The 18,705-nt window shown below is 36.1% G+C and overlaps 1 protein-coding gene across 3 annotated transcripts in view; it reads right to left on the reverse strand.

The window, feature by feature from the left end:
* The window catches only part of TAF2 (TATA-box binding protein associated factor 2), a 91,312-nt gene that overhangs the window by 25,271 nt on the left and 47,336 nt on the right, over positions 1-18,705 (reverse strand). For all 3 annotated transcript variants that reach the window (XM_004743492.3, XM_004743493.3, XM_045078075.1), the window contains 2 exons: positions 15,871-15,940; positions 8,275-8,384 (listed from right to left, as the gene is read on the reverse strand). In XM_004743492.3, the coding sequence (XP_004743549.1) occupies positions 8,275-8,384; positions 15,871-15,940 (180 nt within the window). The remainder of the gene's footprint in view (positions 1-8,274; positions 8,385-15,870; positions 15,941-18,705) is intronic.

The raw sequence follows: 18,705 nt of genomic DNA on the forward strand, positions 1-18,705 counted from the left end.
AAAAGAGCCCTCCAGGAAGATCCTGTAATCAAATGGAACTGACTGAAAGGACAAAATCTGTCACCTACGGTTGAAGAATTGCTATGGCTTCTAGGCAGAATTTAAAGTGAAGTACAGAATTTAAAATAAATGAAAAGTGATATGTAAATTCTTCTGGATAAGAAAAATCCTACAAATACTTAATTTTGATCAAGAACTGTGATTTCAAAGGAGGACCATAATGTAGGAAAAGAGGTTGCTACAGCAAATTTCAGACAGCATAAATACTAGGTTTTGTGGTTTTCAACAAATATTAGAATGAGTAAATAAATTGCCATCAGTCATGTAGTGGTTCTGATGAGACATACTCAAATAGGTAATAAACATGACATAAATTTTATGCCAAGGAAATTCATACGGGAGGAATATTATTTCGGAGAGCTCATACTATATACGACACTGGGCTAGGCACCTTACATGCCTAAATCTGATGTACATGCCGACATGATGTACATGAAACAGCTAACATCAATCCTGTTTGAGACATCTTAACTTTGCTACTATGTGAGAAGGTAACAGACAAATAGCACTGTTAAAAGTGAAAGAAAGGCAAGAGCTCCTAAGGAGGACGAGGTTTTTGCCATAAAAACTACAGAGAAACTAGACATGGCAAGAACAGTAGGGATTGAAGAGTTAGGATTTTATGCTGGAAATCCAGTTCTTTCTGTGGAATATGGAGATCTGGACCTTTTAATGGCCTACCACTGCTTAAGTTTTTGTAGGCATCCACTATTCTCCTCCTCAAAGCATTTTCCACACATAGGTTCCACAAAGGGCAGGTATTGGATTCCCGAGGCTTTTATTACGAAGCCTGGATAGGCTCAAACCTCTGAGGGGAAGAAAGGAATCCTGCCAGAGCAGTGAGCACTATCTACTCATGGGCGTCACAAGTAAAGGAGTGAACCTCAGGCATTTTATCAGCAAAGAAAACTGGAACGGTTTAGGGTACATTTATACTGGAAGAAAACTTAGCCTTGAAGATTGGCATCACCTAATTACATCTGCTGAACTACGTTGTGGATGACATCAAAACCAGCCAGGCAATTCAGTGTGAACTCCTAAGTTTAAAAAAAAATTATTAGCAAATGAACTAGGGTGTTTTGTTTTTTTGAAAAGTCAGCTTGAAGATAATTAGGCAGCACAGTGAAGGATGCTAAATGCACTGAGCCCCTAGAGTAAGAACTTTGATGCTTTTTATTTTGGGGCTTTCTGGTTTTGTTTTAAGATTTTATCTATTTCGGAGAGTGGGAGGGAGGGAGAGCATGTGCATGGGCACGAGACTGAGAGGAGGGGCAGAGGGAAAGGGAGATCACCTGCCCAGCAGGGAGACCAACGCCCAGCTCGATCCCAGGACCTTGAGATCATGACCTGAACCAAAGGCAGACACAACCGACTGAACCACCCAGGTGCCCCGCACTTTGTTTCGTTTTTTAAAGATTTCGGTAGATCCTCATTTGGATGGAGGAATGAATACGGTCTTGTTCCTGAGGGAAATTACTGATAGTGTTTCCTCCCTCAAAGAACTGATGTGTATGTATTAAAATGTAGGGCTGGTAAGGGGGAGCTAAAAAATGAAAAGCAATTACAAAAGAGAAAAAAAACCAAAGCTCTAATCCACTTCAAAATCATAGAACAGAATCTGAAAATGGCTGTACTACACTGTACCATATATATATGTACTTATGTGTACATATATATATACAGTGAAACTAAGTTGAAAGGCATACTGGGAAAAACATTTCTGCTAAACGACCTGCTGGCTCTGGGATCTTGGGCACGTCAGGTGCCTGGGCCCTCAAAGGAGAACACACATCTGAGGTAATGCGTAAGGTCCCCTCAGGTTAAAATTCTATGATTTCAAATCAATCAATTCCATTAGTGAGAAGCCCTGAAACAGTTCCTGACTTCTACCCTCAGTTACAGCATTTTGAAGACGCTCTTCTAGCTTACATGGCTCCAATCGCGGAAGCAGCAAGGAATGCTCAATAATATATGAACAATACAGTTATTTGCTCCTCTCGGGTCAAATGCTGTCCCATCCTGTCCCCACTAGCGGTTACACTCTGGGACCCACCCTGCTTACCTGAAACAGAAGAACAACACTCATGAAGAACGGAGGACACCCAGTACTGATATTCTCTACTCCAATCACGAAGTTTCTAAAGACAAACTCCCAAAAGGGCCAATCTGACACTATAAGAGCATCCTTTCATTTTTTGAAGTGATTGCTACTAAAGCTGATCAAGCCAAAACACTGCTAAGAAGAGAAGGAAAGCAAGCCACTGTTTCCAGGACATTTTTCAAGAAACCCAGCATTTCTTATTGATGAAAGAACCCTGGAAATCTGAGCAGAGCTGAGTCAGGCAAATAACAACTGCCCTAGGGCAAGTCTATCTTGATCTCCCCATGCCTAAAGTATAAAAATTTCACTCACAGCCATGTGTGTGTACATGGATGAAATTTCCTACAAAATATGTATTAGTGTGCTTTCATTTTCCTGACCATTGTTCTTCCTAAAAAAGAGTGTTTACAGGGAGAACACCAGAAGGCCAGAACTTTGAAATCTTCTGACGTTAATAACAAAACTGTCTATTTTCTTACTCTGAAATGTGGCAAACTCAACCGAACAATTTGAATTAGAAGCTTTCATTCTACCCCCTAGAGTATAGTTGTACACTTCCAAACACTAAAAAGTATGATGTAAACAGCCATCAATGTCCCGAGCAATTTCATAAATGCTCTCACGTCATTGTCACAGTATTGTGCCAAACACTGAAAAGCAACTTGGGGAATAATGGCTAAGATTTCTTTCATAATGACATACAATCTAATGGAGGCCTCTATCTTGAGAAATGAAAAAACAGTTAATCAGGAAAGACTTGAGAGAGTACTTACATTTTAAATAAAATGCACAGCACCAATGAAAAACTCCAAGTCCTAAGTTCTTAATTTTTAAATGTATTTTTATGGGGCCTCGGTGGCTCAGTGGCTTAAAGCCTCTGCTTTAACCCAAGATCCTGGGATCGAGACCTACATCAGGCTCTCTGCTGAGCAGAATCTGCTTCCCTCTCTCTCTCTGCCTGCCTCTCTGCCTACTTGTGATCTCTGTCAAATAAATAAATAAAATTTAAAAAAAAGAAAGGAATTTAAAAAATTGTCTTGGGGTGCCTGGGTGGTGCGGTGGGTTTAAAGCCGCTGCCTTCAGCTCAGGTCATGGTCTCGGGGTCCTGGGATCAAGCCCCGCATCGGGCTCTCTGCTCAGCAGGGAGCCTGCTTCCCTTCCTCTCTCTCTGCCTGCCTCTCTGCCTACTTGTGATCTCTGTCAAATAAATAAATAAAATTTAAAAAAAAGAAAGGAATTTAAAAAATTGTCTTGGGGTGTCTGGGTGGTGCGGTGGGTTTAAAGCCGCTGCCTTCAGCTCAGGTCATGGTCTCGGGGTCCTGGGATCAAGCCCCGCATCGGGCTCTCTGCTCAGCAGGGAGCCTGCTTCCCTTCCTCTCTCTCTGCCTGCCTCTCTGCCTACTTGTGATCTCTGTGTGTCAAATAAATAAATAAAATCTTTTAAAAAAATTGTCATAAAAGAAAATCACTGTCATGTTGGTGTACAATCCAATATCTTACATAGAACTGTAAGAGGTAGGATTCTCCTATGTTCTGAATTTTACAACATTTTTCTTTGGGAAAGGAAAATCATTTCTTTCACTGTGGGAGAAATATATATATACAGCTAATAGAAGAGAGCCAGGTCACAACTCCACCTGTTCCTCACTATGTATGGGATAAAATGCAAACTCCTGAGGGCTCTTCACTTTTGCACCCTAATCTATTTTTCCAGATAACCCTGTTTGCCAAACACCCTTTCAGAACTTCAGGCTTTTTTTTTTAAAAATAGAATTCTCTTACCTAAAACGTCTTTCTCCTGTGGCAAACTCTTCCATTCCTTAAGAGCTAGCTCAAAAGTCACCACCCAACAAACATTCTGCCATTCCGGGCAGGGTTCGTGGTTCTATTTGCAGTTTTCTGGAGTTCTTTGCTCTTTTCCTTATTTCGGCGACTATCTCTTTGTATTAAATTCTTGTACATACAAAACATAGTACAGTAGCTACTGGAAGTGCTCAGGAAATAAATGGTGAATAAATGAATACTTGAAGCTTTAAAAAGAACTGCCTATGAACAATGTTATACTTTTAATTGAAAATAAACCTATTTCTTTAAGATTCTTAAACAACTAGAGACAAAAACGATACAATGTGAAAGAGGTTTCTCTTTAAAAATGTTTATTCTTGGGGTGCCTGGGTAGCTCAGTGGGTTAAAGCCTCTGCCTTCAGCTCAGGTCATGATCCCAGAGTCTCGGGATCAAGCCCCACATCAGGCAGCAGGAAGCCTACTTCCTCCTCTCTCTCTCCGCCTGCCTCTCCACCTACTTGTGATCTCGGTTTGTTAAATAAATAAATAAAATATTAAAAAAATGTTTATTCTTTCTGAGAAGCATTATTCTTTAAAAAGCATATGAGAACAAGAACGACATTTTGCCATAAAACTGAGGAAATGTGGATACGAGATCTACACTGGAGTAGGGCAGGTTACCGATACAGTGGGTAGGTTAGAGGATGTCCTTATTCTTAGGAACATATACTAAAGTATTTTGGGAAGAGTATCATGATGCAACTTGCTTTCAAACAATTCAGGGAAAAAAAGAGGTACGTATAAACAAAGAAAGAGAGGGAAAAGAAAGTACGTATGGTAAAAAGTCATCTTAGTAAAAACCAAGATGAAAATACATGGTCATTCACTGTATTGTTCTTAAATTTTTTCTAAGCTTTGAAAGTCTTAAGAACATAATGTGGGGGAGGAAAAAAGTATGTGGGAAAATTAGAGGAATGGGGTAAGATATCTAATATCTGTATGTATGTGTATATACTTGTCCAGGTGTATATATGTGCAAGTGTTTTCAAAACAAAAACAGAGTAGCAACCCAGAATTTAAGACTGAGTGGAGCTACCACACGCCAGACAGACAGCAGAGACCAGGCAGCCGTAGATCTCAAGGCAGAAGTCTGGGAACCTTCCTTCTGGTATGTGGCCACTAGAATGACTCAGGTTCCAGGAGCCCCTACTTTCTTTATCTCTCAGCTCTAAATACCTGTAGTTTATTTCTAAAAAGAGTATTATTAATATTAATGACATATGATATAAAAAAGAGCATGAATATAATTTCATATAATTAGTTCACTTGTCTTACTCTCAAAATAATTTCAATTTCTGGAACCCTAATGCTATGTATCCTACCACAAGTACTCTCTTATTGAGAATTTTCTGAAACCAGTTAAGCAAACTTTGATTCTTCAGAAACACCTGATGACCACCGTCTAAGATGAGATTTTCTTAACTGCTATGATACTGTCTCTCTATACTATTTCAAATGGGTTCAACAAATTTTTTAACTATGCAAAGTCAACATATCTCAAATCCACTTCGGAACAGGACAGAAATAAATGAATATAATTAAATCCCCATTGTTCACAGTTTTTTGTTCTCTGTATATTTATCGCAAGTGACCAGATGACCAAGGAGCCCCAATAGGGAGTGAGGGACAGACAGATTTCGGTAGGATTTAGGGCCTCAGATGATGTTCTGGCTCCATTTGTTACAAGCAGATTCTCACTACCATTTCTTAAAAACAATCACAAGTAAGAAGATATATAGTAATGTGAGAAGTTATCATGATAAAATGCTGTTTTAATACATTTATTTCAACTACAACTATGTATATACAATTTTCTTCCCTAAAGGCTGAATATACTTAAGTGTTAATAGTGGGGATGTAATAAAATTACATAATATTTTGTTTTGGTTCAGATAAAACTCTGTAATATGATTATATTAATGTTACCATTTTTTTAAAAAGACACTTTAAAAATTATGGGGAGCCTGGCTGGCTCAGTTGGGGGACTGTACGACTCTTGATCTTGGGGTTGTAAGTTCGAGACTTACACTGGGTGTAGAGATTGCTTAAAAATAAAACCTAACAAAAAAAAAAAAAATCAAACAACAACAAAAAAGGGATTTCTTAGATCAGATTCATTCATGTATCCCAAAGGTTCAGGAGTGGAAGGGAAATGAGCAATCCTCTATCCAATCTTCTCTAATATCCAACGTCCCTCTGAAAACATAAAAAAACAAACAAAAAAAACTATTCCCAACTATTCATGCCACTCCCACTGTTCATAGTACTCCCATTTATTTATAACTCTGAAGAGCTGAGCAATAAATTATTTACAACTACAGATCTGTTCTGTTTAGAGACCTGCCATTGAGAATTCCAAGTCCAACCAACAACTGTACTTTATACTGAACACTACCAAAATTAAATACTAAAACATCAATCTGAGCTTGAATGTATATAACCACAGTTTTCCAATGGGTTTCAAATGTCTTAGAGAAATTGTCCCATTAATCTTAAACACATATTTATTTTGTTCAAGAAATCTTCTCTAGAAGGTGATAAGAGATTCTTTATTTCATTACTACGCTTTCCTCAAGGTTGTAACCCAACCCAGTCATGGAATCATGCATCTTGTTAAGAATATATTCAACACAGTACAGTTTGTGCCACATATTAACTGTTAAACGACCCTTTTCAAGTTCCTAAACTTGTGTATCCATCCCCCGGATCTAAATGACAGTAATCATAACACCCTTCAAGGTACAACAAGTAGCAAAATATAAAAATTATGTAAACAGCAGCAATCATTCTTCTAGGGATTAGGGAAACCATCAGAAAAAATAATTTAGGTTTATCAGTAGGAAATGGTTTATGTGTTATTTTCTGAATACTTCGAGGACAAGAGCCATACTACTGTGCTTCAATTTAATACCTTCTACAGTGCTTTTACCTGGGGTGCTGCACTATGATTATGAAACTGGGGGACAGAGTTATACAATTACTTAACATCACAATGCTAGTAAATAAAATAATTGTTTAAAAGATCAGAACTCAGTATTTAGTCATGATTTAGAGAAGTGGCCGCCAATATAATAAGGAGGAAAGTTATTTTCTAATACTCTAGAGAGCAGATAAAGTAACATACATATTGGAACGAACAGCAACTGCTCTCTCACCATCTACCTGGAACAGTTTATCTTCAAGTAAAATAAATTAACCTTTTAGTTGAATTTTAAACCAAAACTAGTACTACAATTTCAACACATCAGAGCCATACGGCAAATTTTCTTGAAGTATATACAACATTTACAAGTCAACTGGAAAAGATCAAAAATTATTTAATAGAAATGGCAGAGTATGAATGACCTACAAAAAAGGAACTACAAACAGCTCAATTATATGAGACGCATAATGATATCATTACTCTGTTACCTTAACACCACTGTTGGCACTTAATATGAACTAGATACTGTGCTTTACAGATAGTAACTCACTGAATTTTCAGTTTGCAGAGGCAGAAATCAGCACCACCCCCATTTCATATGGAGATACAAAGGCTTAGACAAGTCACACCTCATAAATCATTCAGCTGGGACCTGACCCTCATCCCGCTGGTTCTGGAGCTGATACGTAGGAGCAATACCTCTCCCAAATAAAGTGACTTCAAAGTGTGATGGTATCCACTGTGCAGAACGGTAACAACATACACTGCTCGTAAAAGGACACACAGGAAACTGGTTCCCCTTGGGAAAGGAAACTAGGTGGCCAGGGAAACCAGATGAGAAGACCTATTTCTCAACGTTTTGTAACCTTCTGAAATAAAAATAACAACAGTAACACTTTGCAGGTCCATATTTATAGCTCTTTAGACATGTGGGATACATCCATATAAATTAATATTTTTGTTTCCTCAACCACTTTGTGATGCAAAGGGAGTGAACAAATCCTTTGTAAATGTCACCATGCTCACCACTGTGAAGGCAGATTTGGTAAATATCCGTCTTAAAAAAAAAAATTAACCATAGTTCTTTAAGTACTGAAAACTTGTTGTAAAATGAAAATACTCCGATACTAAATTTTTAAAAAAATTCTTACCAGAGGGGCACCTGGGTGGCTCAGTGGGGTAAAGCCTCTGCTTTCGGCTCAGGTCATGATCCCAGGGTCGTGGGATCGAGCCCCACATTGGGCTCTCTGCTCAGCAGGGAGCCTGCTTCCCCCCTCTCTCCTACTTGTGATCTCTGTCTGTCAAATAAATAATAAATAAAATCTTAAAAAAAAAAAATTCTTACCAGAATTCATAAGTTTCCAAAGTTGATCTACCAAGGCTTCATTGCATAATGGAGACTCCATGTTCTTAGTAAATGGTGGGTTCTTTGTCAACATGTTTAGAATCTTATGTCTGAAAGATAAAGAAAAATCAAACTTTTGCTGACCATGAACTAAAAGCATTTGAAAATTATCTGTAGTATCTCCTTCCTATTTTATCATCTCTTCTTAGATTTATCTTTGTGTTTAAGTTTAATTTAACTTCAAAAGACATTATTTCACACATAATATTTACTATCGTTTTTTCACTGGAAAGTTTCTGGGGGCTTCGTTCTTTCTAAAATTACCTTAGTGTACAAGGAGGTCCTTTAAAACATGACTTTATGTATTCCTAACCAACCTTTCCCATTTCATTTCTAAAATGAACCTTTTATTCTCCTTAGAAAAATTTTTAAAGAAAAGACTGGTCAGTAAATACAAAAATCTTAAAATGGGGCAAAAAAAAAAAAAAATTACATATGGACCGAGAAACCAAGAAGCCTACACTGAGGTAATAAAATGAATATACACTTCATTATTATAGTACCTTTTAAAGCATGGAAATGTGCAGAAGCACTCAAAATATGGAGACCAAAAAAAAGGTTTCCTCAAAATGAGCTGAAGTTTAGAGGAGTTAATTAGTAAAAGCATCCTCATGCTAGTAACAGTTAAACTCTGCTACTGGGAGTTATCTACTGTGAGAGGCCATCTGAACACTTCTGGAGTCTTCTAAAAATAGGGTTGTGTGACCGAAACAATCTCTGAAAAAGAAAATGTCCAAAGCTATGTGTAGGAGACACTAAAGAAAGAGGATAGAGAAAGAAAACGAAAGGCAAGGAAGCTATGGCAGTAGTCTAACTAAATTTAGTGCAGGGATAAGAGCCAGGCCCAGGCCTAAGAGATTCAAGACCACAGAGTAATGGAATACTTGGATATAACTGGAGAAGAAACTTGGGTTGTAATTACAAATGAGATTAGCAAAACCTTAAAGGTGAACTCAGGCAGTTTTTATATTTAATTGCTGGTGGTAAGGCATCGAACTGGATTTGTACTTGAAAAAGAGAAGGGAGGAAAGTGGAGCAAATAGGCTGCAGATTAAGATACTTAACCCCTTTCGGCTTCAATTTTATGTCTGTAAAACTGGAAGATGTGGACTCCCACTTTAACATCCTCTTGTGCTTTGATATTTTAAGACTGCATAAAATAAAAATACTGAAAAGCTTTGAGAATGAAAAGCGAAATGGAGTTATAGATGCAATTCACAGGTAGGGAATATGAAAGGGGACACACATCTTCATGGATATTTCATATTCATATTTTCAAACCTTTAAAAATAAACACAATTTCTATCCTTAAGGACCTCAGAATCTCTATGTAAGAAGAGATCAATAATACAAGTAAACAATCTTTAAAAATACGGATGAGTTTGTTGTTTACAGCATGTTCATGTTGTTATACTTTAAGTCTGCATTAAGAAGAAAACCTAAGTTTCTATTCCGCTGCTTTCTCAGTTATCCTCAAAGACCAAAGTGGTAGCACCCAACTAATAACACTTTGTGGCATTTACTCAGATCATCACAAACTCTTTAGAGCTGTGCCAATGAACTGTAAAGATGAAACAGAGGGTATCTTTGAAACGGTCACTAAAAGAGCTATAATGATCAGCACATGTATTACTATCATCAAATTAAACATTTCTTCAAAAGCTTTGTGTTTCTCTAAAGTTTAGATGATAGAAGAAAGGATTTTACAAAGAAATACTTATAAATGACTAAATACCCAAAGCAATACTCAGGGGATGAAGTTTAAGGGAAGACAATGAGAATCTCATGCTTAATTTTACAGAGATTAAATATAAAAATTCAGAATACGCTTATATGCTTCAGACAACTGGAACAGACCTAAAGCAAATCCTGAGAAAGTCATAGGTTTATACTATTATTTTCCTAAACAGTTGAGAATCTTCTTGGTGGGCCAGTCCAATCTACTGTAAATCACTATCAATAAGAAACTCAAATCAAAACTAAAAACATGCTCAAAATCTCTCATGAGAAAAAGCACAAGATGTATGTGTATCTCTTGAGGGACTGATATCCTGTAATCATACGGATGCTTCATTCCAAAACCAGAACATAATTCCATGTCATCTTTAAAACAGTCTTATCCATTTTAAAGAATATAATTAATAGTTCTTCCTACCCATATAAAAAGTATATTCATGGATAGAAATGACTGGAAAGGAATAATCCAAAATGTTAAGTGTTTCTGGTTAAAATAATTATAGGCTATTTAAAGTTTTCTTCTTAATGTGATTCTGCATTTTTCCAAATTTATAGGAATAAAAAAGTCATGGCCAGTGATGAATCACTAAGTTCTGCCCCTGAAACCAATACTACACTATATGTTAACTAACTTGAATTTAAATCAAATCTTGAAAAAAAGAAAAAGAAAAAAGCTATGCCTATTGAAAGGAAACTAAAATTTTCAAAAATGTAAATTTCATTTCAGTTCAAAAATATAACACCTAGATTTATTTATTTTTTTTAAAGGTTTTATTTATTTATTTGACAGAGAGAAATCACAAGTAGATGGAGAGAGGCAGGCAGAGAGAAAGAGAGGGAAGCAGGCTCCCTGCTGAGCAGAGAGCCCGATGCGGGACTCGATCCCAGGACCCTGAGATCATGACCTGAGCCGAAGGCAGTGGCTTAACCCACTGAGCCACCCAGGCGCCCTATAACACCTAGATTTAATTATTTATATACTGCATCTAGATTTTTTTTTTCTTTTCCCTTTTTGGATTATTTCTCTGCCTAATCAGACATGTGAAATACACAGCAAACTTTATGGAAAAAAAGCATTAGTAAATGGTCAGGTGATTATACAGGTTACCTAAAGTGCATTTATTTAGTTTCAATTCTCAAGATACCTTAATGAAGAACTAAGCTATAATCTGAAAATCTTCTATTGCAAGAAAATGATACAAATAAAGTGGACAACCCTATTATTATATTTAAAACATCAAGCCAACATGAAAGACTAAAAACTTGCCCAGCATTTCAAGATAAACACCTTAAAACTTTTTTTTTTTTAAAGATTTTTATTTATTTGTTAGAGAGAGAGAGAGAGAGATACAGAGCGCAAGCACAGGCAGACAGAGTGGCAGGCTAGAGGCAGAGGGAGAAGCAGGCTCCCTGCCGAGCAAGGAGCCCGATGTGGGACTCGATCCCAGGACGCTGGGATCATGACCTGAGCCGAAGGCAGCTGCTTAACCAACTGAGCCACCCAGGCGTCCCAAAACTTTTTTCTATATACAGTTGTCAACATAGAGATAAAATCACTTCTCTTTAACATATGAAGGAAGTTAAACATACATATGATTAGGGGAAAAGCCATACAGATGTTTAGAGGAAAAAGGAAAAAATTGCATCCAATCACTCATTTCACATGTACTGAACCAACTATTTGTAAGGACAATGTTACGTTCCATACACACAGTGAAAAAGGAAACGCGGTCCCTGTCTCTTTGGAACTTATATTCCTATGGGGGAAACAAAAATAATCAAATAGTTCTAGCTATAAAATTAATATTTATATATACAGGAGGTATTTCTTTAGTATAGGAAGAACAGTAGGATTTTTATGGGTGACTATGATTTCAGGGACATGATCTAGTTCAAGGAATCAAGGAAGCATCCTTGCAGAAAGAAATTTCAAGTTTAGCTCTAAAGCAGCAAGGAGTAATTATAGGTAGTTGGGTTTTTTTTCCTCCAGACTTTAAGGTTTCACCCTAAAATTCTTCAGAGCTTTATCTAACTCCACCAAAATCAGTAATTCTGACATTTATAATAATAAACACAGAAAGAGAAAATCAACATATATTTTTAAAATTTAAGTCCTACTGGGATGCCTGGGTGGCTCAGTCGGTTAGGCATCCAACTCTTGGTTTCAGCTCAGGTGGGTGGTGAGATTGAGTCCTGTGTCCGTCTCTGCACTCAGAGGGGAGTCTGCTTGGTGGTTATCTCCCTTTGTCCCTCCCCCACTCTCTCTCTCTCTCTCTGTCTCTCAAATAAATACATAAATCTTTTAAAAAATTTTAGTTTTTATTGAAGACCATTTCATCATTAGCTTAAAAATCAACCAGGGCCATAAAAATAAAATGCTGTGTTTGGGGTAGGCGAGAATAATGCCAGTGACTAAAAGACAGACACCAATATTCACCCATCTTTAAGACTAAGAATTCTATCCCATCAATAAAGCAGAGTATGGTGGATCTGTACTGTAGTTACTTAACGAGTTTAAGAAAAAGTAATAGATTGGTGGTTCCAGGGGAAAGGGGGGCAAAATGGGTGAATCAGGTCAAAAAGTACAAAACTACAATTATAAGTCACAGGGATAGGATATACAACGTGGTGTCAATAGTTATTAATACTATGTTGTATAGTTGAAAGTTATTAAAAGAGTAGATGTTAAAAGTTCTCATCACAAGAAAAAAAGTCTGTGATTACGTATGGTGATGGATGTTCACTGAACTTACTGAGGTGACAATTTCCCAATATATACTAATATTGAATCACTGTGTTATACACCTAAAACTAACATAATGTTATATGTCAATTATACCTAAAAGAAAGACAAGAAAAAGGGAGAAAGAGTAATGATGGGAACAAAGAGAAAAGGACCGAGTTCCTATTCAAACTATTAAAAACAAAGAAACACAAAAATATGGACAGATGTGCCCAGATACTAAATACACACATACATTAACTGTTACGTGGTAATACTTCTATCCTCTGGCAATTAACAGTAAAGATTTTTAAAGACATGCTGAATTTTTTAACTACGAATAGAACTATGGGCTAGATGATATTAAGTACAGAATTAGAGCTTCCCTACTACTGATGATATAAATGAATCAGATCAACTAAGAAGAAAAGTGTCAAATATAATCATGAAGTGTATCTTTAAATAAGGTTTTCAGTTCAGACTGTAAATAACATACTCTCGAAATTTGAATGCTATTAATAGTTCCACAACAGAACTTCAAAAACAATCATTCAGGTTGTATATATAATTTAGAAATACAGAGACTTCAAATATTATACAGTACTACAATCTGCTAAAATGATCTTCAAAACACAGTTCCATGATCTCAGAAATACACGCTTTAATGTTAGTTTTGATGTTGTGAACTGAAAACACAAATATACACGATATACTTTGTTTATACTCTATTTTTAATTTCTGTTCCTACTTGCTGTCAGTAGGATCTTATAAACTTCCAAGTGCATGAACTCCTGTCAGGTAAGAGATGAAGCTGGTTTCCTGCTTCTCCTCTTTTATCTGAATATATACCTGAACACAGATGATCATTTTATCCATGTCAACCATACCTTTAGTACATATCAAGCAGAAAGAAAAATTATTTAAAATACAATTTAGATCACAAATCATGAACTATGAAATATTAACAGCAAAACTTTGCATGAAGGTACACGTATAATAGGCAACATTTAAAACACTGAAATGGGGGCGCCTGAGTGGCTCAGTTGGTTAAGCGTCTACCTTCGGTTCAGGTCATGAACTCGGGGTCCTGCAATGGAGCCCCACATCGGGCTTCCTGCTCAGTGGTGTCTCTGCTTGTCCCTTTCCCTCTGCCCCTCACATTGCTCATGCTCACTCTCTCTTGCTCTGTTCTCTCTCAAATACATAAAATCTTTAAAAAAATAAATAAAGTTAAAAAAAAAAAACAACACTGAAATGGTTAGAATTGAAAAAAAGACAGACAGAAAGAAAACACTGAGATAATAAGGTCCCTTAACCAAAAGCTCACTGCTACAATCCATCTCAAAAACTAACACTGGTCAAAGACAATGTCGTTATCAGGGAACTATAATCTCTTACATAGACTCCTCATGCCCTGACGCATTTCAGTAAGGGGAGAGAGCAGTTTGCCTGTACACCTTTTTGGAAGAAAACAACTATCTGCCATCTTACGTGTAAAGCTGAGTAAGACAACATCTCTAGGTTTATGTTCTTGTTTCTAGTGGGCATGACTATAAGTTACTTACCACAGGTCAAATTATTTTATGAAGTCATTATCTTAAAAGAAATGACAAAAATTTAAGCGTCTCATATATACAAAGAAAGGAAGACAGAAAAGGTAAAAAATTTAATCCTATTCAAATAACTAAAAATTATATGTTAATAAAAAATACACTATGAAGATCCTACTTTGCAAAAAGAAAGCAAGAGAAGTGAAAGAAATGAAGACTAGAAGAAACACAAAAATGAAGTCTTACTAAGTCAGGACTGGGATTTTCTTCTACTTTCCTCTTAGACTTTTTAAATCCCAGGTCTGTGTTTTAAAAATGGAGATTTTATAGGCGATAGAAAGAAACAAATGGGATACATCAAGACACTTCTCTCAATGACTTGTAAATAGACTGAATCAATCAGTACAGATATTATAAATTTGGATATATAAGGGATGTTCCAGGTATACTACAAACTGTTATATAAGCTTTTCTTTAAATTACAATGGAAGTTGTATATAAAGTTGCAGGAAATAAACTTTGCTTATTAACAATGTATTTTTTAGGGACCCCTGAGTGGCTCAGTGGGTTAAGCCTCTGCCTTAAATTCAGGTCTCAGGGTCCTGGGATAGAGTTCCACACTGAGCCCCACACTGAGCCCCCCATCGAGCCCCGCATCGGGCTCTCTGCTCAGCAGGGAGCCTGCTTCCCCTCTCTCTGCCTGCCTCTCTCCCTGCTTGTGATCTCTCTCTAATAAATAAATAAAACCTTTTAAAAAATGTATTTTTTTAAAATAAATAAAATGTATTTTTTTAAATAAATAAAACCTTTTAAAAAATGTATTTTTTTAAAGGTTTTATTTATTTATTAGAGAGAGAGCGAGAGCATGCATGAGAGCTTTACGTCATCTTCGATTAGCTAATAACCAACTGCAATTCCTACCTCCAGCTTTTGGTTCCCTGCCTTTCACAAGGGTAGTCAATTAATATTGAATGAATGAAAACAAAGTAAGAGGGAAAAGGCACATATCTGGGCTTCCCATAGTCAAAGTTTAAGGAGAAAAGATTATATGATCTGGGCACCCCAGGGAGAGAGACTTGTCACACTGGATCCTGCATGGGACCCTAAGATATTGTGCTATAGAAATTTGATAGTCCTGTTTTAGTCATCTGTTAAATATGTATGTGTATGATATATAATATGCATTTAAAAACATACCCATTATTTATGTTTTGGGAAATTAAATTTTTCTGTTTTGCAAAAAAAAAAGGGAGAAGGACAGGGAGAAATAGACTCCCTGTTGAGCAGGGCTCGATCCCAGGACCCTGAGAACATGACCGGAGCCCAAGGCAGACACTTAAACAACTGAGCCACTCAGGAACTCCAGCACACTCAATTTTTTAAAAAACACCTTAAAAATGACATTAATAAATGTATAACATACTTCTCTATTTTTAAAAAAATAAAAACTTGTTCCATGTATAATCTTCCAAAATTACTCATTTCACTTTAGGACTTGCAAAATCAAAATACAGCACAAAAACTAACCTTACATAGGGTACAGGGTCACTCTGAATCATATTAAGTAGCCACTGCAGTTCTTCATAACTCCTGTCCACTGAAAATAAAAATAAAGAAATGTGTGTTTTTAACTATAACAAATGAAATAATGAGTGACAGGAGAGATTTAAACTTAGCAATGCATTGGCTGTATTTCAAATCAGAGTTGAAGGCTGTAGGCGACTTCTTACATTTTTTATGAACAGGCCACTTTGTAAACTTCACTGGTATTGTGCTACATATAGCCAAAACATAAAACAGGACAAGTGCCTATTTTTTGCTAATGCTCAAATCAATGACAAATACAACATAAGGCAAATTATAATTTAAGATCCCTAAATCAGATGAGTAACTCTAAATGGACAAAATATACTTAAATAAAATAAACAGGAAAATTTGATACCCAATAGTATCTCAACTATAATTACAGTATACCATATGAAATACTGTTTTTACCCAAGTGGTTTCTTTCACTTAAGACTAAAGAGCAGTCTTAACTTAATAAGATAACATAACATAGTGCTATAAATATAAATGACCTGGATAAAAACACTCATTAGCAATTTCTGTTCACCTTTTCAACAAATTATGCTTTTATGATTTGAAAACCTTTACTATCAGAATTTTATTTCTGATCTCTTCTATTTTTTCACTTTCTAATGATCCAGATATATGGATAATACTAAAGCACCTCTCAATTATATTTATTAACTTAGCATTCTTTTGGAAATCGTAATATTAGCATTCTATTTCATTTCAGGTAATACTAATTCATGAAATCTTCATATTCATGTGGCAGTAAACATCATTCATGTATTTTGGGAAAGAAAGTTGGGAATACTGGCGTATTTGGTAGATCTCAGGATGTCGAGATTTCACAAACTGGTAAAATGTCCAAACAAAATAGGAGACTGATAGATTACATTATTTTTACTTGACAAAATATCCATTAAAAAAAAACACTATTTTCACTGCCATTTCTTAAGAGAAAGATTTGTTACCCTCAATAAAAAGAACAAATGACCATCCTTTCTGAACTTAGCCCAACATATATAATACACTATTTTGTTCTACACCTTTATAATTTCTGACTTATACACACACATACTTCTATTGAAATTTACAAAAAAATGATAAAAGATTTGAGTAGATTTCCTCTAATATGTAAAAATTAACCAGTATCTATTAAAGAACTTCGCTCACTCCTTCCTCTCTTCAAAGTCAGAAGAGAAGTATAACATACTCTAACTTCTTTACTCTTCCCAAATTTTAGCATAAATCTGGAATTCTATATGTAAATTAAATTACAGAGTTCTTATATTTGCATATTATTTTTTAATTTTTTAAAAGATTTTATTTATTTGAGAGAGAGAGCATGAGCAAGAGAGGGACAAAGGTGAGAGGAGAGTGGAAGCAGACCCCCGGCTGAGCGAGGAGCCCAAACTAGTTCTCAATCCCAGGACCTGGAGATCATTACCTGAGCCGAAGTCATACCCTCAACCGACTGAGCCACCCAGGTGCCCCTGCATATTATAAAGAATTATTTTGGAGGGGTGCCCGGGTGGCACAGTCAGTTAAGCCTCTGACTCTTGGTTTTGGCTCAGGTCATGGTCTCAGTGTCATGCGAACAAGCCTTTGGTGCGGCTCCTGCGCAGTGTGGAGTCTGCTTAAGATGCTCTCTTCCTCTGCTCCCCCCATCCCACCAAAATAAATCAATCTTTTATAAAAGACAAATTATGTTTGGAGTTTGCATTAAATTTTCTAACCATGCCATTAACAAATATTTAAGCTTAGTTCTAGTTTTTTGTTTTTTTTTTTAATAGGCATAGTCATTCATCACTGGGTCTTTCATTTCACGCTTTCTTCAATCTTGAGTTATTATTAGATTCACTTCCAGCTCAGCTGAAAATTCTTTGAGAATTTTGTTTTAAAGAGTGTTACAAAGGAGATGTACTTCTAAATCTTTAAGACTATATGAGTGACAACCTGGCAAAAAGAGAAGGTAGGATTGCACTTTTCCCTAAACATTACATTAACCCTTTGTTCACTATCTTTCAAACTAATCATATTCTGAAGAAGCCACAGGCCACAGGTAAATCATCATTTTTTTATCCTGTACAATAACGAGGTTCTGATATTCTTAGGAACTTATACACTTTTTCTTTAACCTTAAAATTTTAAATTTATCAGATTTTAGCTTAAGAAGTTTCATTTTACTCTTTCCAAGTATCCTATTTTGGATTATTGTTTTTCTTCTACCTGTTCTATTCTTCTTGACTGAATTCTTAATATTTTCATCTCTTTATTTTTCTGCCCTGTATATCTTTAAATGCTTTGAATATACAATATTCTCTCAGTCACTTTCTGCTCTTATATTTTTTTCAATTTCATGAAGCCTGTTCTAAGGTACAAGATGTTTTCTTGAGTCCTCAGTTAGAAACTTCCCAAAAATCTTCTAGTTTTAATAACTTGTAATTACAGCTATGGAGTAATACCACTGATTCCTTAGAAAAACCAAATATACCAATCTCTAATTTTATTCTTTTCCTTCACTTATTCTTATGCAAGTTCTACATTTATCAAAAATACTTTCTAAAGAATTTAACATTTAAAAACCTATTACTTAATAGGAAACCCCAATAACTAAGATGGCTTTAAATATTTAATGAACATCTCCTTTTAAAATGATAATGCACAGGGCGCCTGGGTGGCTCAATGGGTTAAGCCTCTGCCTTCAGCTCAGGTCATGATCTTAGGGTCCTGGGATCGAGCCCTACGTTGGGCTCTCTGCTCAGCAGGGAGCCTGCTTCTCCCTCTCTCTCT

Source organism: Mustela putorius, unplaced genomic scaffold (genome assembly GCF_011764305.1).
Source record: "Mustela putorius furo isolate JIRA1106 unplaced genomic scaffold, ASM1176430v1.1 tig00000228_pilon_pilon_pilon, whole genome shotgun sequence".
NCBI classification, from domain to species: Eukaryota; Metazoa; Chordata; class Mammalia; order Carnivora; family Mustelidae; genus Mustela; species Mustela putorius.